Below are 25,151 nucleotides of genomic sequence, written 5' to 3'. Positions count from 1 at the left end.
GACTTACTGGCAGCAGTGCAGAGTGACTAAATGTGAATTCAATGAACAGTGCACACAGGAATGCCAGGAAGTGAGTTGTGTTGTAACAAAGGCCTTCAACTCTACATGTTCTCTTGCAATATCCTGTAGTGTTTTAGTGCAGTTGCCAAAGCTTATATCAGAAAGAGCAAGACATGTTTTGCACAGCTATTTTTTAGACTCTTAAGAGCATTATATAACTATTTTCCCCAAGGGCCACAAATTTGGTCTGTGGTGTGACCGAGGGCCCCATTGATACCAGCAGGGTTGCAGTCAATTGGGTGGGGGATTGGAAGGGAGTTATGACAGTATGGTTGGTGTAGAGCACAGCAAAGCATACACACCTAGTGGCTGAATTGCACAATGCGAAACCACAGAACCTGTGACAATCCCAGCTTCACCACTTTACTAAATTGTGTGCTCCTAGGCAATAGTTCTATTTCACTTTCTCCCCATTTTAATTTTTATCGTATGTAAGAAGACCTCACAATGCATGATGTCAGGATGTGCACTGGACAAACCCTTCGCCTGTGTTTAATTTAACTATAATGTTCATGTATATCAGGAAACCAGGTCACCCAAAAAGTGCACATAATAACTGACTTGCCTCTGTTATCAGGGTTGAGGGTAGAATAAATGTTTCTGAATTTATGTTAGAAAACTATCACTTTAAAAAAAACTTCTCAATGCCCTGATATAATCTGATGTACTAAGCTGAAATGGTTCCGCGTATTAATGAAATACACTCTTTGAATTTTCAAGAGACCGTATGGTAGTTTTAAAAACATTTCTGCAAGATGTCTTTAAGAATGAAGGTGTTCCTGCAGTTAAGCAGTGCAGGACAACCAAGTTACTTCCTTTCTTTATCTTCAATTAACATTTAAATAAAGGACAGCCTGTTTATTTAACATGTTTTATTGTTAGTGGTGAGTCGAGTAAACAGGAGCCCAGTTCTGCGGCTGCCCTGGTGGCCGCATGTAAAGGTCAGGAGAGCCGCATGCAGCCCCCCGGTACTCTGAGTATCAGTGATATAAATTATGCTTACCGTGTAGATGAATCTTGTGTGGTTTTGTAATTTATGAAAGCTATACACTCCCTGAAATGTTATTGTGACATTGTTTTTGGCAAAGGCAATAGGTCTGGCTCATAGCTGAGAATAAAAGCCATATCATTTACCCATGGCAATGCTTGTTGATCTTCAGCCCTAAATATTATACTGCATGTGTGTCACTCTTCTTCAGAAGTAACTCCGCACTCACCTTCCATGGGGCTGTTGGCGTCCATCCTGTTGGCAAAGACAATGTCCACATAGTCCAGCTGCAGCCTCTCAAGAGAGCCCCTGAGACCTGCGAGAAGAGATGCTGGGGTCAGAAACAGAGACACAGAAGGAGTCAAGACACTACCTGTGCAGATAGACTCGGGTAAGAGGGATGGAGCCTGGAGTCAGGGACATAGAGACCAATCTAGGGCAAGAAACTAAGACCAGGGAGAAGCGAGACAGGGATTATAGAGAGATGAACGCCACGTCAGTGACATAGAGGTCTGGGTTAAAGACACATGGACATTACACCAGCCGGGACAGAGGCACCAGTCTCACAGGGTCACAGGAACTGGGAGACTGGTGCAGAGACAGACACCTCCCGGGGCAGAGAGACCAGGCTTAGAGGGACACGGCCTTGAGTCAAGGAGAGAGAGATACTCTCTGGAGAAGAAAGGCTGTGGATGAAGGATAGCAACAGTTTCATCCTGGACCAGAGAGACTGAGGTCAGAGATAGAGAGATACTCTATGGAGGAGAGGGAATGGGACAACTGGAAGAGAAACTTAACATAAGTGGGACAGAGGCGCCATTCTCAGCTGGTAAAAGAATGGACCAGAGAGGCTGGAGGGAATAACAGAAGGACCTTATCTGGACCAAAGAAACTGCAGTGAGACACGGAGGAAGACAACCTAGAGCAGAGGGACTGAGGTCAAAGAAACACAACGTAGAAGAAAGTAGTTGACTGTGGTCAAAGACAGAGACACTCAATTACAAGGAGCAGGACTGGGCTTAGGATCAGCGAGATACCACGTGGATCAGACAGATAGCTCTTTGCTACATCGTACATGCTATCACCTAGGGCTGACGGTGATCCTCCGATCGGATAGTGAGCTAGCTTCACCAGAGACCACCTGATTACTTTGTTTGCTTTCCTCTTATAGAGATTAGATGGGAGTAGGGATATCATTTGAAAACATTCCATCACCAATGTAATAGCAACAAGTGTAGAGTATATTCCCAGTATAGGCCTGATGAAGGCACAATCTTATTGACGCATTTATCTGTCCTGAAACATGTCAACAGAGTACTGAATCCTAAGAAGGACCATCGTCTGACCCTCTTCTTTTTCTTTTGTTATCTTGCTGAGTGGGAGGCATCGATAACATTGTAAACCTATCTAAACACAATTTTAATAGTTCTGGTGTATGTATGTCTCCAACTGGTAATGGTACACAATTCTTTAAAAGGGGCAGAGAGGGTATGTTGAGTAGACAGGTGGCACATCAGCGAGAGTGAGTCATGAAAAGGGTGTTAGCAATTAGGTTAATTTCAAACCCACCATTCCAGAATATGCAGGACGTCTACATATCATAAAAAATAAGTTACCCCTCTCTTTGGTATTGGCCTGATGAAGACATTACGGGTGGCAAGTAGCATCCACTGATTTTCTTACCCATCACAATATACAGGAATTAAGGTGCTTCCAAACATATGAAAACCATCACCCTGGCCTTTTCACACCATTGGGAACTGCAGGAAGCCCCTCTGATTGTAAGACATGACATGGCAGGATTACTCATTAAGATAAGCGCTCAACACTAAAGCATGCAGTGAGCATGTCACAAGTTTGAATCCGGGCAAGGCCAACTTCCCCTTCTCTAGGTCATTACATTTAAAAACAGTATATGTAATAATAGTAACAGCTGTTATTTTACAGTGCTCAGAAATATCAAGCTTTTATTCTATTCAGTGCACCATTTCACAGAACCATTCATGGTGTGAAGTCTCTCAACAGGACAATTAGAAGACCGGAATGCTGACTGATCCCTCAATAAAGACAGATGTATTGTGAGACAGGTTTAGTGATGGAGATTGTACCCTGATCTCCCACTGAAATCTCCCCACCCCTCCTATTGGTCTTTAGACAATGGGAGACAACCTGTAAAAGAAAGAATGGGAACTCGGGCCAGACAGACTAGGGTCAGGGAGAGATACTACTTGGATGAGAGAGACTGACTCATAGACAGAAACACAACCCTGAGGATACAGACTAGGGTTATAGCTAGAGAAACTCAACATAAAGAAATGAGGCTTGGAGAAATTATAAAGAAACGTGAACTAGAGAAGAGAGATTGGGGTCAGGGACAGAGACACTGCCTGGAGGAGAAAGAATGAGGGCAATGAAACAGACATTGAATAAGAGAAATATTGTAGGTAAAAGACAGACAACCTACAGGTAAGAGAATGGAGAAAGGGACATCAAGACTGTTTGAAGTAGCAATACTGCCGTCACAGAGACACAAGTCCACAGAGCTGTCAAGACATAGTTAAAGAGAAGAGCACTGAGGGAACATGGAAAAACATTCTCTGCAGTTTCCCAATAAGCACCTTGCCATGCTGGAACACGCATATCTTGCATATATTCGTAGCAGCCCACCCTGGCCATGTGCACACTCTGGCAATGTTGCACGTTTTGTGGAGTGGCCTTCATCAGAGACATACACAACATCACATGCACAATAACCCTTGAGTTTGTCTGCCTTTTCCTGGGTCTGCTAGACCAAGCAGGATTTAAGATTTTGATACCTGAGCCGAGCATTATAGTGAGCAGGATCACAGGATCCTGTCTGAGTAACCACAGACTTGGCTTGAGTTGGTAGAGTGGACCGAGAGTAAGGCTTTTCACTGGCGAGGGTGAGATCACTGCTCATATTCAGCACATACTACCTACACTAAAGTCTGAGGTGAGTGTCCAAACTCAACATGAACTTAAAAACAGCAGAATATAAAATATAAATAAAATACATCAAAAGGAAAGGGCAGTGTAGGATTTTCTAGCTGGAATAAAACTTGCATTAAGCAAGTGGACATGTAAGCAGTGCATTCCATTCCCCAGTCATACTCTTTAAGGAGCTCTGGCCATGAGGGATTTTGGTCTTACGTACGGAATGGAATAATTGGTATTGTTTTGGACGAAAGACACTGCTATGATGTATAATCCCTGATGAAATTCTGTGAAACTATGTTTTCTCTGATGAAACACGTGTTGGCAGGTTTTTGTTTCCTGAGGCTGCATTTAGTCAACAGCAGTTCAGTTATAAAAAAGCAAAGGTTCAAATGGAACTAGAGCATGGAGCAGGTTGTGACTTCCACAGACACAGGCTCTTGTTATCTGTGGCTCAAGTTGAGGGTCCAGTAGATCTGCAGTTCTAATCTGTGACTTTGTTGGACTTGTTGCTCTAATGGGCAAGAGGCACTGGTGAGCTTGAATTGTTGAGTGTATGTGGTTCTAGTGAGCTGTGTCTCTGGTGAACTATAGTCCAACTGGACATTTGGATCTTTGGGAACAATTGCTCAGGTGGCCATATGGCGACGCTCTGCTTGTTTCTGTCATAGGTTTAAGTTCTAATGGGCTGCAGGACTGGTGCACTTGAGGTTCTACTTGTCTTTCAGGCCTACCTTCAATGATGTGCTTCCGAGACAGCCCCCGCTCCGTCTCTGCTCTTCAAGATGCAGAAATGAAAGCAAAATGTTATAATTTAGCATAAACCACACCATCTTAAGCAACAAATATAGAGCTCCTTATATTTAAGAGAGGCCTACACACACAGACTGAACCTGTATCTACAAAAATAACCCTACACCAGTAGTTGTCTTTCATGTAAGTCCCCATCTTTGATACCATAGACCCAAGAACCCACAAACCACACTAAAGGCTGCTACCAAGAACTTCCCACCATGTCCAGGTAGATTCTGAATATCCAAGAAGTGCCCACCAAGTTCCGAGCGATTCATATCTTTACAGCGAGGAACTGATTCAACGTACCTAAACAAACACCTGGATATCCTTGTATCACTCAACAAACTGAGATAGATGGCATGCATTCAGGATGTGACACAACAGACAATCTCACCATACACTCATTGGTGTCCCACCATATTTACAAACCACATACACCAAAGAACCACTCATTACACCCAGTCAGTTCCCGGATACCCATAACCACATTAATCTCTGTATTTCCAAAAAAACAGCCAAACAAATGAAGACACAGTTCTTTTCATATCCATGAACTTAAGCACTTAAGCAAGGCCCAATACACCACACTCCCACAAGCTCTATATGTCTAATACCTGACCCACTTCATACCCATGGATGACCCAAAACACACAGATATACTCCTTATATGTTTAGAATACCCCGCACACCCACATATAACCCATATCTCTGAAAAGAAACAACAAATACAGAGTGATCTAAAGTACCTAATAACCACACAGACACCTGCACACCCAAGAATCGACCCATACAGGTAGATAGAGGTGTCCATATGCCAAAATAGATGAAAGAGACTGTTGCTGTGCGACCAAGACCAACTGCACCTAGAGGGCCCCTTTTTGCATTCAAGAGCCAACTTACTATGCCAAAATAAATAACCTATCTCTGTTAACTGACTCACAGCACTGAGACAGTCTTGAGTACATTGATGAATCAAACATCCACAGCCACCCAGACCCCTGCACATGTCTGAACTGACTTGTCACACAGAGAGTCCCCTATATCAATTAGCCATCTTACCACACTAAAACGGACCTCTATATACATATGAACTACAGTATAATACCAGACACTGACAGATCCATGTGGCTGGACCTTCATATTTCCAAAGAACCAAATAGCTATCTATCTATCTATCTATCTATCTATCTATCTATCTATCTATCTATCTATCTATCTATCTATTTATCTATGCACCCAACCAGAAAGACCAAAGTACACCAATATACCAACCAACCATCCACATTCAGCTAGAACCCTGTATTTATGTACAGTGAATCCCAGCCTCCAAGACTGGTATAATGAATGAGCCAGTTCACCACAAGTAAGAAGACCCGCATAACCAAGCACCTGTCCCTCTACAGACAATGTATGTTAAAGAATTGACATATGACATCCAAACATACCCTCCTGAATTGAAACCTCTTTTCACCACATCCAGATAGAAACTCATACCCAGAAAAACGACCAAATGTAACCACACATCCCCAAAACTTCAAAAACAGATATAACATACTCAGACACACTCTGTCTGTTAATGAACCCACCCATCCAAAATTCAACCACCATACCTAGATATGCCCTTTGTACCCAAGAACTACTTCCTCAAGGTAACTCAAATGCCACCTGGGAGTGATACTCACTGTCCTCCCCAGTAGATCTTGGTGGTAATCACGTAGCTGGAGCGTCTATTGGAAAAACAAAAAACTGAACTTGAACCGCAGTCACACATGAGAAGGCAAACAGGATGAATGGAAAGCTTGGCTAAATGAGGCTTTGGCACTGCATGGCTCAAGTCAGAAAATCCCATAATCATCCAACCAGTTTATTGTTTCCAATGTAACTTCTATAACTTTTTCCTACTTAACAGCTGGAAGTTAATGCTTGACAGCTGCCATATTGCCCCCTCCTTGCTATACGTAGATACTTTGCAAGTAGAAGAGAGGCTTGTGTTACACTTTTACTTCATGTGGCGGCATTGGCACAAGTGCACCAAATGATATAACAAAAGCTCATGTGATTCTCCTCCACCTGAAATGTGTCAGAGACAAGCATCGAGAAAGAGAGATACTGTTTAGGAAGTGTAAACTTTCAGCTGACAGGGCTGGAAAAGGTGACAGACGTTACTTTGGAAACAAGCAATGCCGAAGCCAATAGGCCTTGCTGAGACACCCATTGGATTTACCAATGCTTTTTGTCTTCTTAGATGGTCCGCATGCATGCACTCACAAGCAAAGAGGCATACCGATTGAAAAAAAAAATATTCCAAGATCTCTACCATGTTTCCACGCACACTTGGTGGTCATCTTTGATTTTGTTTTAAGAATTATTCCAAAATTATTGCCAGGCTTCCACTCAGATGGACGGCAATCTTGGAATGGTTTAAAATCCATTAAAAGATGACCATCCAGTGATATAGTGCGGGCAGCAGTTGGACCGCCAGGGGGTTGGAGGGCCAAGCAGCTGATGAAAGGGCTAATTCTTTTTATAAAAAGAACCAGGAATGGCAAGAGAGGGAGCATGTAGAGTAGGGAATATAGTCCCTCATGCACTGTAATACAAGGTCTTGATGTCAGCAGAGGAGGGATACAGCTCATCCAATCAAAACACGAAACATGAGGCTGAAATGCTCCCTGGAGTGGCAAACAAGAGAATACAAAGAAAGACACTGATTCAGGACCAAGGAGCTGAGACAAACAAGAAATGGCCATTGAAACATGAACAAGGGGCAGACACAATTTCATTCATATTCAGGATGCAATGGTTCTGATGTCAACAAACAGCTACAGCTACCTTTAGGTGATATCTAAAAATAAAAAAGGAGGAATGATACTGGAAGTTTGACTAGTCAGTCATTGAATCCATAAGTACTCCTTTGGGTGGAAATCAACCTTTAAACAGCACTGGATTTGCAGTACAGCAGTGACACCCACAGCACACACTGACACCCACAGGGTCTTGGACCACCTGTCCAGCTCCATGGACATCACAGAGGTCATGACCCCCAATGCCTTCAAAACAACATGGGAAAACATCCATCCTTCATCTGGCTACCTGTGATCCTATGCACAATGGAATAAAAGAGCCAGTATTTACCTCCATTCTTTCTTCTTCAAGATGTTCCCCAGGGTTTGTTCAGCTCTACATCAATGAATTAGAAAACAAGAACATAAAGAAACTCTTTAGTTTTACCTGTTAACTCTTGCAGTTTGTTTGAAATGTTATGGATGCAAAATAGTACTCTCCAAGCTTTCAATTTATCCCCATCACAACAACGTCTGGAAGCTTTGTACATCCTTTGGACGCATCAGAACTGGATAATGGGCACCCATATTTATCGTAGCTGTGCTTGTTTTGGGGCTGTTCAATGTGGCTGGGATCACCCTTGGTATCACTTTTTCAAAACTTTCAAAACGCTCAGCACTAACAACAACATGGCACTTAAAATGCAGTACTTTCTTTCATTCAGAGCTGACCTGTCACTAAAGAGCTTGGGGCTGTTATATTGGATTGTCATTTCTTTTATATAGCGCTTCATACTACTGATGGGGTGCTGAAGTGCATTAGCAGACAGCTTGCATGCCACCCTATAAGGATGAGTTCTGTGTGTGCATGAACAACCATGGTGTGCTCTTACCTTGTCTGAGGTTACTGCACCTAGGCATGCCATATAAGGCAGTGGAGTGATAGGCTGAATGTGTGTTCTTCCCATTATTTGAGCCTTGTGAGTGATTGAGGACATAAGCACTGACAGATACATACATTCAGGATAAATATACTATTTGCTCCATCCTGGGGAACAGAGAAGCAGCCCACAGAAAGTACAGAAAACAGGAAGTCATCATAAATGATAATGTAAAAACAAAATGAGTTCAGGAGTGATGAAGAGTGACCAGCAGGTAGGCACCGGAACCATGCAGCTATTGTTAGTCCTCATGAGAGTCTATGAAGATTGACTGACAGATCATCTGCAGCACAGAACAGCTTACACACAGCCAGGGCCCTAAGCTCACTGCTGGGTGAGAAGAATCTCATGCTCACACAAAAGGGGACCACAAGGGATCATTTAAAGACCCACAACTCTGTAACTCCCAACAATAACACAACACACAGACTACACAGTGGGTCTATCTGAAGCAATACTTCACAGGAATACTTTAATCTTCTATAACCCTCTGAGAGAAAATCTAAAGGAAACCAAGGAAAAAGAAAGTCTCTGTTTTATAGGATGAAAACCCTCACCCACTCACAGGAGGCATGCTTCATCATCGGGTCCACCTCCCGCCTCCAATAGGTGAGTTAATGGTATGGGCCACAACTCTCACTGATTTTGAGAGGAGCTCTTAGGTGGCAAATAAAGAGATATCCCAATGTGAACTGTGTGGTGTAGGTAATAGTTGAAGAGAAGACTCTCAAAGAAGCGTCAAGACAAGGCAGATAAAGGTGGCAGGTCGCAGGTCAAGGACGTTTGGGCCTAATGTCCAACTTTCATAAAAGGATGTGCAGCCCTTGACCTAAAGAAGTTAGGAAAGCTAGTAAACTGTCACCAACAGTGACAGAGGAGACCCTATGGGCTTGCACTGGTTCAGTTATCAGAGGTGAATGTTCTACAGGTCCCTTCCAGGGACGACAGAGGAGCAACCTTCAGGTACGCACCGGAGGCAGGCAGTTCTGCTAGGAGGTATCAACAATGTAATATTGATCCCATAGTTAGAGGACAAGACAGAAATAAAAGGAACAGGAGGGCTGATTTTCAAGCATGAGACATGGAACAGGTGATGTATCACATAAAGAAGCGCTGGTGACTAGTTAGGCATGAAAACCGCATGTGTATTGAGGTCTCATCCACAGATGTATTTATAAACCTGAAGTTTCCCACTTAGGTCCTCATTACAAGCTAGAAGGGGGTGTTCTGTGTATTGCACCTGTTAAAAACCCATACTACTGGGGTTTGAAACATAATGGTGGCAATAAATAGCATCTAGTATAAGTTGGGCCCTTCAAATTTGAGCAGAACATGAAAACTGTAGGCCTTGCAGCACTAAAATATATGTGTCCTTGCATTAATGAGTAATTTTCCCAGGATATGTAATTGTTTTGATTTTTTTTACTGGGAGAGCTGGGAATCACTAAATAGAAGTATACTGTGTATATTCATTGTTTACTTTAAGTGCCAATTAAATTACCTGAGGCACTTAAAAAAGAAAGTGCCAGATATTAAACAACTGCAAAGTACTATACAAGTCTGAACAGCTGACCCAAGTTTCAGACAGTCACCTATGTCTCTTTTTGTCTTTAACCTTAAGAACGGTAGATTCAATTTCATGACAGTGACACATAAGAGACCACCAATTATTCATCAGGGTGAGAGTTGATTTATTCACTCAAGGCATATACACAGTCTGGCTGTAACTACTGCTGTAAATACAAGTCCAAAGCCTGCATCGAAAATGTTTAGAATTCCCCCTAATTTTTCATGAAGATATCTTGTCTGGCATGTAAAATAACATACATACAGTTTTGAATTGCTGTAATTTAATCTGGTGGATACTGACTGCAAGCAGGACTAAATAAAGGCTTGTTCATTTTCAAGTGGATGAACAGTTATCTTGATTTTGTCTGTTCATCCATCAGCCAGAGTTACCAAGTACTCCTCCTCTCTTGAGCTTGAAAATACATCATAAAATTCTCAGATGGAAATTATGTTCTTATCTGAATGCATTTGTTCTAGCAAGTTCTGATTTATGCATACAAAGCGGACTATCTCAGCGGTCACCACTGTATAGTTATAGTTAGGCCAGAGTTTCCCATGAAAAAGTGTGCTATCATGCTTTGATGTATCATCAGATAACTGGCCTAAACATGCGTTCATCCATCTTGGCTCCTCCATGGAATGTTTCACACACAGCCGTCAAGCAAGGGCCAAGAAAAAGAAGGTTAGGGGTGTCGGAAAATGTTAATTTTCCATTAATTCACATTGGGGAATTTTCTCGTCAATACAGGAAAAATGCTGGTTGTAAGTTCATCAATTTTAGCAAAAACTTAGAACTGTACTCAGAAAGTGTGCTTTTTGAGATTTGGTGTATATTAGTTCTGTAGTTTTTGAGAAATGAGTTTTTAAAAGCATGCTTGGGTTGCGCTTAAAGGGGTTAAAAAAATTATGTACTTCTGGTTGGTAGGTCCAGCGGTACCAAAACGTTTTTAAAAAGAGGGCCTTCAGATTGATAGATGGAGCATGTTCTCCTTTTGGTCATTTCGGAACCGTGGCACTGAGCGATCTGACTGGCTGACCACCACTGACAAGGAAATGCTGCAGCAGCCAAGATAGGACTCAGGGATTCAGCCCCCATGTCCTGAAAAGTTTGGAAAACAGAGTAAAGGGGGCAGGATAGGGACACCTTGACCCCTACTCAATTGTTGGCGGGACTTGCCCTTTGAGTGTCCACAATTTAAAAAATCATTTTTAAAGCCACGGGTACTGCAGTATCCCGACAGGATGTAGCGCAGTCCTCCCTTGAGGTACTGGGGTTATCCCGTGGGATCTGCCATCCAAGTTTCACTCTCATGGTACCACAGTAACATCCAAGCTTCCTCGAGAAACCATGGGGTGGAGACTTGCATGGCTGGTACTTCATGGGAGGACCACCCTGCTTCCCACCAGAGTACTGCAGTACCTGAAAAAATAAACAAAATGTATACAGATAGAGAGATTGATAGATATGAAGATAGATAGATATTTAAAATTAAACATAATCGCCCAACCCACCCCTGAAACCTAAAATACCACCCCTGAACACTAAAGACTCCTTTTTCCCCCCTAGCACTACCCGTCCCTCTACCCTAAAAAAAATTACTGCCCCTCAGCACTACTCATCCCTGATCCCAACAATAATACCTATGATTAAAACCTAAAAAACCTTACAACCCATATGTAAGTGTCATAACATTTTATATGTAAGTAATTACCATCACTAGACGTTAATCCGACCTGTGCAGTGCAAGGCCTTCAGACTTGCTTTATCTTCACCATTCCCAGGAGCTAGGATCTTTTGCCCTTTCCAGAAGTCGAGCTTCAACTGGGGCATCTGCTACATTTGTATTTGGAAGCGCTTCCTGTTGAGGTTTAATTTCTGTGAAATGAGCATCATGGCCAGAATAGAAGCTCACCTGCTCTTTTATCAAACAAGAGTCCACAGTTTTCTACAAAATGTCTATCCACCTGGAGTACTTTCTACTGGTTAGTTAGTTAATGCTACCTCATTGGGTGAGTGGCCAGTGTGCAGGAGGGGGTCCGCAAAATCTCGGCCCCAGAGATCCCATCCAGCGGGCCCAGCCTTCATTAAATGGATGAGGGGGACTCATGGCCCCATATCCCAGGGCGACCTCAGCCTTGGGGACCCCATCGCCCAGGCCCAGGCCTTCACTAAATGGAGAAGGGGGACTGTGGTCCCACCCCTCCTCAGGTCGATCTTGGCCCCGGGGACCCCATCCCCTTTGGCCCAGCCATCTCATGTGGCAGTGCCCGAGGGCACCCAGTGTGCACTGGGACTGCAGGGGAAGCCTCAAGGCCCCACGGTCCCAGCCAGCCCCTGGCTCTTGCGGGAGCTGGCATAGCTTTTGCACACCAGGAGCTGCTAAACATGTAGCTTCCTATCTGCAAACGCAATCATTTCATCTATTTCCCTGCCCATATCTCTTGCCCACTGGAAGCAGAATGTTTGCTCTGACTTGGCGGGAGTTGTCAAAGTTTTCAGAGGTTTGTGACTTCTACTCAACAAATGTTTCCGAAGTAAAAGCTCATGGTAAATTAAAATAAGCATTTGCAATGCAATGAGTTTCGCATTTGCTCGGGTTAGAAATATTAGCATTGTAAATTCCTAACTGGACTTTTCTTGCCACTTAAATTGAAAAGGAAAAGTAAAACAATTGACATAAGCAAGTTGATTCAAAGCGCTATGGCCGCCATGATCGAGGAGAGACACAAAAAGAAGTTCGCTCGCAGTCCGACGCATCGGCAATTGTGCAATTATCCATGTAACAGGGTCAGTCTGCAAGGCAGTAACAAAACCGCCCCAAGGAGGGACAAACATAAAGCATTTACCAATGATAACAAAGGATTTTTGAAAGGCAAGTCCACAAACAAGTGAAAATGATGGGCGTGTGGTGGGTGTAGTTAAAAGCCCACAATACTAACAACAGGTCAAAGTGCTTGTGCGCTTGCTCTAAAAATGACAAGTTTTCGACCCCCCCTTAAAAAGTTTACCCAGTCAAAAGGACACTCAGTTTGTAAAGGAAAACATGTGCCCTTTTTTCAGTATGCGCATTTTCATGGAAACTAAATATGAGGCTAAAACATTTGGAACTAGTTTTGTTCCTGTTGCATTAACACCCTGAGGGATAAAAACAGATAGGCAGCGGAGACACTGGGGTCCTCTGAGGATACTGGGAAACGAAGGCAATCAAAACAAAGCCCACAGTGCCTGAGGCGTTATCTGGTTATGAGTTCAGCTGAACACAATACAGAAGTGATGCATAATTAATGCAGCTTAATATAGCTCGTGGAAGAGCAGGCAATTAAGGTCCTGCAAAGTGTTGGTTTTCAGACACCTATTAGAGAAACTCTAACCTTACCCCTCTAACTTACAGACATTAAAACTGCAACTGGCCAGAGAGGGCTAGAAAGACCTAAGTCAAGGTAGCATCAGCTAAAGAGACCTCCATCTATTCCGAGCTCTACTGTGACCTTTGAGAACCAACCCTACTCCTGATATTTTCAGGTCTGGCTCATTGAAGAGTCCCTGGGCCCTAACCACACACATGCCAACACACCTAGTTTCCAGAAGTGCCCTTTTGCCCCATTGCTTAATTTGTAAACTAATAAGTGCCGGGCCAAAAGTTTTTTCTCAGAGCCTGATGTTGAAGTGTGAAATCCTTCAATTAATGTTCCTTTATGTTTTTGGTTATTTTTCATCCCTGCTTTCTTTCTTTGACACACTTTGTCTTTCTATTCCTCCTTCCTTCCCTCTGTTTTTCTCTCTCTCTTCCTCTGGGTCAAAGTCTGATGAGAAAAATAAAAGTAAGTGTGGGAGCCGGTGGATTCCTCCTGCAACCACCGGCTCAAATTAAGAACCATTTCACCCTAGCCACGCACTTGCTGCATAGCTCAGTTCACAGTAGCATCCTTGGAACTTATGGGCCTTAACCCCCTCCCACCACGGACCTACTGAAATATCTAGCTCACAGAAAATTTCCTGAGCCTTAGTCCCCACCTCAGAAGGTCTGCGTAGCTGACAGAAGAGTCCCTGGGCCCTAACCTCTCACTTGTTGACACTCTTGGTTCACATAAGGGTCCGTGAGCCCCACCCTGGCACCTGTCATCACGCTTGGCTCAAGCAAGAGTCCCTGCTCCCTAACCTCCCACCTGTTACTACACTTGGCTTACAGAAGTGTCCTTCAGCCCTAACTCCACAGTTGTCACAAAGCTTCAGTAAATAAGGAGTCTCCAAGCCCTTACACAGCTACGTGACTGAGACATGAGAACACAGAGCCTAAAGTCTGAAGAACTTCCAGGTCTGGCTTATATGCATCCTAGATGGTTCTAAAGCCAAACCCTTCTGTCCTATCTGGGTCAAAGAAGTGCCATCAACCTACACCTAGTACCAATCCTCTCTTTAATGTTTACTGAGAAACCCAATCAAACTCTCCTTCTTGACGTGGCTCTGAGGATCCAAACCAATTTTTCACTCTCATTTCCCCTCTTTTTTTTCTTCTCTCACCTATACCCTCTCTCTCTTTGTTTCCCTCTCTCCTTTGTTGTTTCTCTCAATATCTCTTTCCTCTCTGGCTCACAAATCTCCCGCCCTGTTAACCATGGGTTTCTCTCGCTTTCACTCTCCGCCCTCTCTTTCTTTTATACTCCGTTCCCTCCCTCTTCCGCTCTCGATCAGAAAGTCACATCTTTTAAACTTTTGCTGTACCTCAGAGTACCATGGTCCCAGCCGTCTATCTACATCTAACCTTTCACGAGCATTAACGCCTTTTGTGGCCAACCTCAGCCCATCCTTAAAAGCTAATGTCAAGAAAATGGCTGAAAGGATTTACACCAAATCATAAAAATCACAGATTCTACAAGTAAAGCTCTAACTTCATCAAATTTAAAAATTTTAAATAATTCAATTGAGCTGTTTTTCTGTGTTGGAGAGCAAATTTACCTGGGATTTAACGTTTTGAGCCTTCACCCCTTTTTTCTTGCCCCTTTTGATGCGTCGGTAAGAAACTTATTATGAAGGAACCGAGGTGGATAACCCTGTTTTGGAAAGTTTCACACTGATTTGTTGAATGGGGTCAAAGTCATTATGATGGTTAGGCACTTTCTCTTGAACTCTGTTCCCTCCTCTGTCCCTTTCTGCATCTCTCTTTGCTTTCTCCCTTATACTCTCACACTACTTCTCCCCGCTTGTCTCCAGCCTTGGCCCTCACACTTACTTTCCTGAGGCATACACCTCCGCTGTGTCGAACAGGTTCACTCCATTCTCATAGGCAATAGTCATCAAATTTTCAGCCACCTAAAAACAAAAAATAGCGACAACACAATATTTCAAAATAAACACTGCCATGGAGATGATTGGGAAACAATTACACATTACACATTTACACATTTTGATCACTATTGTGATTGGTACTGAACCTCCTGAACTCTAAACCTCAGGTCATATCTTAATATCATATATCACAGGAAACCTAGCATAGTGTAATAAAGCATAGGATACCTAGAAAAGGATACCCTAGCACAGGAGAGGATAACACAGCATAGCATGGCGCCAAATAGCATATCCGACAATTGCATAAGATAACCTATCAGAGAATAATAAGCTAAAGGATAAGTTGACAGAGCATTGGATAACCTAACGTTGACTAGGATAACAAAGCATGGGATAAATTACTATGGCATAGGATAACTTAACTTAACATATGATTCCCTAACCTAGCATGGAGTAACCTAACATACTGTAATGTAGAATAGAATAAGATAGCACAGGTTAACGTAACATAGCGTGGGATAACAAAGAGTAAGATAACTTAACGTGACATAGGATAAACTAACCTAGCATGGAGTAACCCAGCATACTGTTATGCAGAACATGATAACATATCATAGGTTAAATGAATGTAGCATAGGATAACAAAGCTTAGCATAACTTAGCATGGCATGGGATAACCTAACATAACAAATGATAGTGCAGGATAACCTAACCGAGCATGCAGTAACCTAACGTACTGTAATCTGGAATAGGATAACATGGCGTAGATTTGAGTAACATTGTGTTGGCTAACAAACTGTAGCATAACATAAAGTAGCACATGGTAGAGCATGATAACCTAACCTACCATTTTGTAACCTAACTTACTGTAATGTAGTAAAAGATAACATAGAATAGGTTAAAGTAACAGAATAGGATAATAAAGTGTAGGATAACTTAACGTAGCATAGGAAAATCTAACGTAGCATAGGCTAGTTGTTAAATCTGACAGCCTTAGGGTGGTCCCAAAACTTTTTGCCTGCCTCCCTCTATTTTCTGACCTTTTTGTTGTTGGTTTTAGGACTCTGTGCACTTTATCACTGCTAATCAGTGCTAAAGTGCTTGTGCTCTCTCTCTCCCCTAAATCATGGTAACATTGGCTTGACCCCAATTGGCATATGTAATTTACTATAAGCTGCTAGAAAAGTGCACAACATATGACAAAGGCCTGCAAATGAAATGCTACTAGTGGCCCTGCAGCACTGATTGTGCCACACATCTAAGTAGCCCCTCTGACCTGCGATTGCAGAGCCTGTGTGTGCAGTTTTACACTGACATGTCAACCTGGCAAGTTAAACCTCTTGCCAGGACTAAACCTTTCCTTTCTTTTCATATAGATCACCCCTAAGGTAGGCCCTACGTCACTCACAGGGCAGGGTGCAATGTCTCTAAATGTTAGGGCATGTACTTTTAAACGTTACATACCATAAACTCACTTTTCCCTACTGCAAGGCCTGTCTCTTCCAGAGGATAACATTGGGATTACCTTATTACATCTTATAAGTCTAATTCCCAAGGTGGAAGAGATACATTTATCATGTTTGGTGTCTATGCACTCACAATTTAAAATCACAATTTATGGTGAAGTAGGATTTCAAACTGCAGTTCTGAAAATGCCACTTTTAGAAAGTTGGCATTTTCTTACTTTAGCCATTCAGTGCCTATAGCCTGACTCCAATTAACGTGACAGCTGGCTCATGCATTCCCTCTAGACAGCCACACACAAAGGGAGCTAAGAGGGGAACAATATCCTGATGGGCCATTCTGGGCAGGACAGGTGGGAGAGCTGGCACTTACACCTGAAAGGGCGGTGTCCTACCACACACAAAGAGCTGCATACCTCCTTGTAGTGAATCTGGAGTCAGGGCAGGAAGGAAGGGCCTCTGTGAACTTCAAAGACTGTTCTTTGAAGTTCCTCCTACTTCAAAGGCACAACTGGGTATAAGTACTGGACCTCCGACAAAAGCTACTCAATACAATTCTGGACCTGTGGATACTCTGCCAGGAAGAAGGACTTCTGTGCTGCTACAAGGACTGCCACTCTGCTGAGCTGCTACTCTGCTAGACTCCTGCTTTGCTTGCTGAGCTCATTTGCTGCCTGCTGCTCTCCTGCCTGGGTTTGAGAAGGGCTGGACCTTCATTTCTCCATCCACAAACCAAAGTGACAGCAACAGCGTTCTAGCTTGCCTCCTGTTCTGAAGTCTGAGGGACATCAAAGACTTCCCTCCAATCTACAAACAGCACCTGGACTTTACTTTCTGTCCGCCTTGCTCTGCCGAGTAGTGCCAACCCAGTCCAGGGCCCTTGGAAGTGAGTGTAAAGTGCTGCATCTGCCTGAACCTGTACATCGCCACCATTGCACCGATTGGAATTGACATATCGCCTGCTGAGAGATCAGGATCAATGCATCACTGCTGATGCAGGGACTGGACCAGCACATTGCACTCAGAACTGCTGCAACACCTCTGGAACCACCGCTTCGGAACCAATGCATCATCGCCATTGCGTCGAGAAGATCAACGCATTGCCCTCTGGCATGAACTGAACCAGTGCATCGCATTAGGAACCTCCACACTTGGAATCAACACATGGCAGCTACTGCGTGGAGAATTCTGGCGTAGCACCCCAACTGTGTAGGGATCATCAATGCATCTTGTGCTGCAACAAGTATTAAGCTACTTTTGCTGAGCGGGCCCTGCTTGGGTCCTGCAGCCGGCCTGCGCTCCATTGCAGGTGGCTTGACCTCTTGAGTTTTTCCTGGTCCAATGCGACTAGATATCCCAATAGGCGCTTCTTGCTTCCAAGCACTATTTGCACATGTATTCTTTTCAAATTCATATCTCGACTTCTATGTATTGGATTCTTGTAGTTTTGGTCTTGTTTTGTTCATTAAATGAACCTCTATTTTTCTAACATGATATGAATTATTTTCGAGTGGTGTTTTCACTGTTTTACTGTTGTAAGTGTTGCACAAATACTTTACACATTGCCTCTTAAGTTAAGCCTGACTGCTCTACCAGAGGGTGTGCACAGGTTAACATTTAGTGTGTATCTGACTTACCCTGACTAGGATTGTGATACCTGCTTGGACATGGTTCATACCTCTGCCAAACATAAACCCAGGTTCTCACAGAATTGCCAGATAACACTCTAGGTTAGCTTAGCTAGTTTATCTAATTATAGTTTAGCTCTGTTTAGCTACATTCAACAAAATGCAGCAAACTTTACTGACTAACCATAACATGTATTGGCTAGGGGTATGACTAGCGAGGGACTCCATAAAGCTCTTTGGCCAGGTGCATTCCTCTTTACACAATGCAATCATGATCTAGCAAAACATGGTTAACTGATCAAAGGGGTGGAATTCCACCCAGTTGGCAGTGGGTTTGCTGTGCCTGGGTCAGAGAGCTGCAACGCCTCTACCAAGCTCAACAGTGTCCTTCTCTCAGTTTTTTCTGAACCAGGGGTGGGTGCATCCTGTTTATAAAATGGAGTAAGCACCTACAATGCATGCCAACTTCAATTCATCCTCTGCTGATGCGCTCATTGGCTGAGTGTCATAATAGAGGCCTAGATTTCTGCATCATGTAACTAGTAGGCAACATCTAGCCAATCACATATTCTGCCACAGAGTGACATACCTCGTCAGAGATCTGAGATCCGAAAGTCACCCATGTGCCTGCGGAGAGAGAAGAAAACAGTAAGTTAGCAGGTAGCTCGAAGGCAGGTTACAACATAATGTACCAGCATCCTTTCTCAAAAATCTTGCAACATTCTTTACATGACTGTACAATTTTGGAGATTCCCTCCCATCAGTAAAATATTTTCTCACAATATTTAAGTAAAGTGCTAAATGTTGCTAGAAAAGTCAAATGATGTTTACTTTGAGATTAAAGTTGGACTGGCCATTTGGGGCTCCAGGAAAAAAATCGGTGAGCTCACAGCGAGCTCAGACCTGGTTTGGCGGATTAGCCTTTTTTGTTTTCTAATTCTTTTACCAGTGCAAGGATATTAAACATGGGGGTGTAACCACCTCGATCCTCACCAAACAGCTGGAAGAGAGAAGAGAGATTATGGAGGAGAGTGAAAGAGAGCAAAAGAGTGGGAGCCGGTGGGCTAATTGAGATGCGCACCCCATAGAGGGACCAGGATTGAGGGAAAAGAACTGGGAGTGGGGGGAAAGAGGAAAAAGAGGAGGCGGGAGGACCCACGGGAAAAAGAAAAATGGGGGAGGGGATTATGAAGGAGAGGAAGGGCCCTGGAGGTGACAGATCAGCAGGGTCGTCTATCTATGCATGGTCTAGCAGGTACCATCATAATCCGCCTCAATCATCTCAACCTTATCCATAAGGTTGTAGATGATCCTCTCATAGGAGGCAGTCGTGTACACGGATATGAGCCCCTCACCGTACGTTGCCAACTGCGGGGAACGCCAATGACGGAGGACAAGGGATCTTGGCCACTGTAGGGGATCTGCCTTAAAAGCAGCACCGAGAGAGCAGCCCAAATTTCTCTGATACATATAAACATGATTTGCTGCTGCAGGGAATAAACTTGCTGGTACTTTCAGAGAGCCTGAAGTATTGGAATATTTAATGAGCCTCTCTTCACACCCGCCTCTAACAATTGTGGCTTTCTGGCCAACATGTGTGAAACATTTGTTGCAAAATCACTTCTTGGCATGGCTTAATTTTTATATTATATCTTGTGTGGGGCACCCAAAACCTGACTCCATTCAGTCACACTAGGAATTGAGGTTTATTAGATTATGCATTGTCAGCTGATATTAACACTTTCTCTAGGGCTTTTTTTCCTAGATTTCAGTCCAGGCCTCTTCAGGTGGCAATGAAATAATAAACACAATCTGGGCTGTAATGCAACTGATTACACCAGGAACCTGCCAAAATAGCCAATGAAATATACTCGCCACAGTAACCAATGAAATGCATGAGCCCCAAGGAAGCGTCTTCCTGGCCTCCTCTTGGGCACAATATAATTTCAGTGCTGGGTATGATAAAAGACCTGCTCCACTCTCCATTGAAATGCATTGAGCACAATATAATTTTTAAATTTTTTGCAATAAAGGATGCACTGAACTCTCCACTGAAGTGCAATAGACACAAATAAAGTTATACACTGGGGCAATAAACGACCTGCTCCACTCTTCGTTCACCCGTGAAATGCACAAAAAAGTGGATGTGGCTCTTAGCCACTGCTCTGATTACTTAGCACTGTACAAATTTGCTGCTCAATACAACTTAAAGGCCTGGCTTCTCACTCCAACACATATAACAATCACAGTAAAAGGTCTTCCTTTGGTACAAGGACCTGCTGCACTCTGGGGGTGTGCAAAATCATTTTTTATTCACAATATGTCACAAACATTATAACACATTTCATGAAATTTAATTTCCAGTACTTTTAGTGGAAAATAAACAGGACGGAGTAATTTGTGTTGAAAGTCACTTAATATACCGGTTTGTTGAGTAAATGTAATGCATGCCATTTTCTGCCTGATCTAGTCAGTCGTGGCAAAAAAGCATAAAAAAAGTGAGCCATGCAAAATTTCACACAATTTGACCAAATCCTTGTAACACTAAATCTGCATTAATCAGACTTTTTTTTAATTTTGCAAAATTTTGTGGCTGTAAAAAAAATTGTCTGGGTCTCATCCACTCGCCACTGAACTGCATTTGGCACAATAAACATTCTTCACAGAACGCATTAAAGGACCTGCTCCACTCTCTGCTGAAGCATTAGACACAATAAAAGTTCTGTCTTGGGTACAATTAAAGGCCTGTTCTTCTCTATATTGAAATACAATGAACACAATAAAAATCTTGCATTGGGTACAATAGTAGACCTATTCTACTCTCTATTGAAATACAGTACATTGCATGCATAAAAGTTATGTACTGGGTGCAATAAAACACTTGTTCTGCTCTGCAATGAAGTGCATTGGATGCAATTAAAGTTCTGCATTGGGTGCAATAAAAGACTTGTTCTACTCTATATTGGAGTACATTGAGTGCAATAAAAGTACTGCATTGGGTGCAATAAAAGACGTGTTCTACTTTGTAATAAAGTACTTTGGGTGCAATAAAAGATCTGTATTGAGTGCAATAAAAGACTTATTGTACCCAAAGTACTTTACTACAAAGTAGAACAAGTCTTTTATTGCACCCAGTGCAGTACTTTTATTGTACCCAAAGTACTTTACTACAAAGTAGAACAAAAGTACTGCACTGGGTGCAATAAAATACTTTTTCTACTTTGTAATAAAGTACATTGGGTGCAATAAAGATCTGTATTGGGTAGAATAAAAGACTTGTTGTAGTTTGCATTAAAGTACTTTGGGTGCAACAAACGTACTGCACTGGGTGCAATGAAATACTTTTTCTACTTTGTATTAAAGTACATTGGGTGCAATAGCGATCTGTGTTGGGTACGATAAAAGACGTGTTGTACTTTGCATTAAATTACTTTGGGTGTAATAAAAGATATGTATTGGGTGCAATAAAAGACTTGTTCTACTTTGTATTAAAGTACTTTGGGTGCAATAAAGATCTGTATTGGGTACAAGAAAAGACTTGTACTTTGCATTAAAGTACTTTGGGTGCAACAAACATACTGCACTGGGTGCAATAAAATACTTTTTCTATTTTGTATTAAAGTACATTGGGTGCAATAGCGATCTGTGTTGGGTACAATAAAAGACTTGTACTTTGCATTAAAGTACTTTGGGTGTAATAACGATCTGTGTTGGGTACAATAAAAGACTTGTAATTTGCATTAAAGTACTTTGGGTGCAATAACGATCTGTGTTGGGTACAATAAAAGACTTATACTTTGCATTAAAGTACTTTGGGTGTAATAAAAGATATGTAGTGGGTGCAATAAAAGACGTGTTCTACTTTGTATTAAAGAACTTTGGGTGCAATAAAAGATCTGTATTGGGCATAGTTAAGCATTGCATACGCTCTTGGTGCACATGCATTTGGGTACAACAAAAGTGCTGCCTTGGGCACAAAACATCTGCACCAAACTTAACTGAACTGAAATACAATAACAGCAATGAAAGTTGTTAATTGGGTACAATAAAAGTCCAGTTCGACTCTGCATTGCAGTGTCTAGTACACTAAAAGAACACTAAATATTCTGCACTGGGTACAATAAAACATGTGTTCTACACTGCACTGAAGTGCATTGGGTGAAATAAAAGTTGTGCATTGGGTACGATAAAAGACCCACTTCACTCTGTTCACATGCAATTTACAAAAACATGTTTACCTGGGGCATAACAGAAGACCTCCTCCACTCTCTGAATGCACTGGACACAAATAAATGCTTGTGCCAGGTATGATAAAAGACCTGCTCCACTCGCCTTTAAATGACTTGAGTACAACGGATGCTTGGGAAAAGATGAGTGCTGGTAAAGAGCTACAATGTTTTCACTATTGCCTTGAAAGAGAGCCTGGGATCACTCAACTGGAATTGGAGTGGTTGTGCTATATTCTGTCCATGCGCTCTTCCTAGGAGCTGTTTGCGATTCCTCGATTTCAGCACTAGACTCGCTTGAGCTCAGCCTTGAGGTTAGCCTCAGGACCTCTCCACCTCAGAAATCAAAGAAGGCTCTTCACACGGGACTTTGGCTGCATAAAGGGCTGCTCTGCAGTGTTTCTAGCACTATTTACTGCAGTAATGTGCAGGACTGGAAAAAGAGCTCATCCTCTCCAAAGTGAGTTAGTTTCATGTAATTTGTGGTCTGTAGGTGACTGGATAACTCAGTACCATTATGGTCTTTAGCCGCATGGTACAAGGTGTTTCATCACGTGCACAAGGTGAGCTAGTGCCAGTCAAACTCTCCAATAATTAGCCACTCTAATACTTAATATTCAGCATCAATTTCATTCTTGTATTTTCCCTGTTGAGCTCTAGTTTTGGTGGTGAGACAGCTTTGTGTGTGAAACCACCTATTGCAGACATCTGTGCTACGTACGGAGGCCGAAACATAACAGGCATCGAGAAAGTGACGGAACCAAAGATACAGTCACACACCCAACACCGATGTGTCTGGCCAGGGCTACATGTCATACAAAGTGGTTGTCTTACAACACCACCACAGGAGGCCACAAGAAAGTAAAAAGTAATTTTGTCACTGTCTTAGAAAATCCTTGCAGTAGAGCATGCCAGTCCCTAGCTTTGACACTGCCCACCATCAATGAAGCGACAAAAACAGCTAGGCACTTTAAGTGTGAACTCTGCTATCACAGTTTGGTGTCTCAAACACTTCCTCAGTCGGTAGGGTACAGCCGTGATAGCTGCCTCCTCCAGTGGTTCTGGGTCAATTTTCAGAGAAGAGGGTGCTGCCATCAATGTTAGATCACTGAAGTTATAGGGATGGGGAAAAATCCAAGCATCACACAAAGAACAAGTGTAGCAAATGAATCATGCTCTTTCAGCAAGACAGTAGTAAGCAGGGGTGGTATGTAGCCCTTTGTTCATCCTAGAGCACACTACGCCAAATATATTGCTAAGGCATAATGTGGTAGGGCCTCAGACAGTAGATTGCCCACAAAATTCACACTGGCATTTAGTTTTACTGATAAAACTATGTGGTGGACAAACAATAATGTTGAAATCGGTTTTCAGCAATACATACCATTTGGACATCACCAAATAAAGAGGCTTAGTTTGTTTTGATCCCATTAAAATATTTGTTTCCATCACACTTTAGAATTATAAATGAAATATGCTTCATTGGTTCTTCTATGACTGCGGATAAATAATTAAAAATATGTGTACAGTTGTTTTACAGGTATTTAAATGTTGTTATGTGTTAGAAAAAACTGACATCCACAACTTTCCTTTCACACTTCTGGTACTGAGCAAGATTGGCAGATTCAAGCTCCTCTCAATTTGCAGTCAGAGAAAGAAAAGTAAACACCAATCTCCATGTTAAAAGAATAAGCAGCAACTTCATTTGACAAGATAAAGTTGAAAGGCATCTTTATTGTTCAATCACCCTCTGACCTTTAGCGTGGTTCTTTTGAGGGGTTCTGCAGCATCCCTCTTCCCCCTCCTTCCATCATCTATGACCACTCATTAATAAACAGGGCACGCTTGCTCCAAAATCTATAAGTACATTTTGCAGCTTGAGTGTACTGATAATGGATGGGCGCCTGGGGAATAACGCCCCTCTGCCCTCCCCCTTCAGGCGGCGCTAGCAGACGCAGGCCACTGTCAGACACAAAAACCAGCCGCAAACAAGCATTGGAGCAGCAGAGGACCAGAAACATTCAGAGCCGAGGGACAACACTGACAAGCTGAACACAAGCTTCAGTACACATGATCACTGCAGTCAAGCATTCCCCCGACGTCTACGGCCTGACTGAGGAGCATGACCTGCCTCGTCTCACAGGGACACGATTCACAGATAATTGCAACACTGCCCTCAATGAGCAGATTCTCGTCAGCCACAAAATGGCCCCTGGGACCAGGAAGAAGACGAGGGGAGGGAAGTGACAGTCTGCCAGCCAGGCCTCCCCTGCACTGAGATCAATCAGTGATGTGCCTAGCACTGCCACTGAATATCAAACCGCTCAATGTGCTACACGACCACAGCTACGACAAGGCAATACTAAGCAGATGAGAAAAGTGCCATTAGCAAAGAGCCTCCGACTGTCCCCAGAGATAGCAGATATGGCTCCAATACCAAGGGAGGGGGCAGGAAA

The 25,151-nt window shown here is 42.8% G+C and overlaps 1 protein-coding gene across 2 annotated transcripts in view; it reads right to left on the bottom strand.

Annotated features, from left to right (window-relative positions):
- KCNAB3 (potassium voltage-gated channel subfamily A regulatory beta subunit 3) overlaps positions 1-25,151 on the bottom strand; it is a 147,720-nt gene that overhangs the window by 26,534 nt on the left and 96,035 nt on the right. For both annotated transcript variants that reach the window (XM_069218636.1, XM_069218637.1), the window contains exons 3-8: positions 19,059-19,096; positions 15,323-15,402; positions 7,934-7,978; positions 6,481-6,525; positions 4,738-4,781; positions 1,278-1,364 (exon numbers count right to left, since the gene is read on the bottom strand). In XM_069218636.1, the coding sequence (XP_069074737.1) occupies positions 1,278-1,364; positions 4,738-4,781; positions 6,481-6,525; positions 7,934-7,978; positions 15,323-15,402; positions 19,059-19,096 (339 nt within the window). The remainder of the gene's footprint in view (positions 1-1,277; positions 1,365-4,737; positions 4,782-6,480; positions 6,526-7,933; positions 7,979-15,322; positions 15,403-19,058; positions 19,097-25,151) is intronic.

The sequence above is a fragment of the Pleurodeles waltl genome, chromosome 12 (assembly GCF_031143425.1).
Source record: "Pleurodeles waltl isolate 20211129_DDA chromosome 12, aPleWal1.hap1.20221129, whole genome shotgun sequence".
In the NCBI taxonomy this organism is placed as follows: Eukaryota; Metazoa; Chordata; class Amphibia; order Caudata; family Salamandridae; genus Pleurodeles; species Pleurodeles waltl.
Note: the sequence above shows the minus strand (reverse complement) of the source record. Positions and strands in the feature narration are given on the sequence as shown.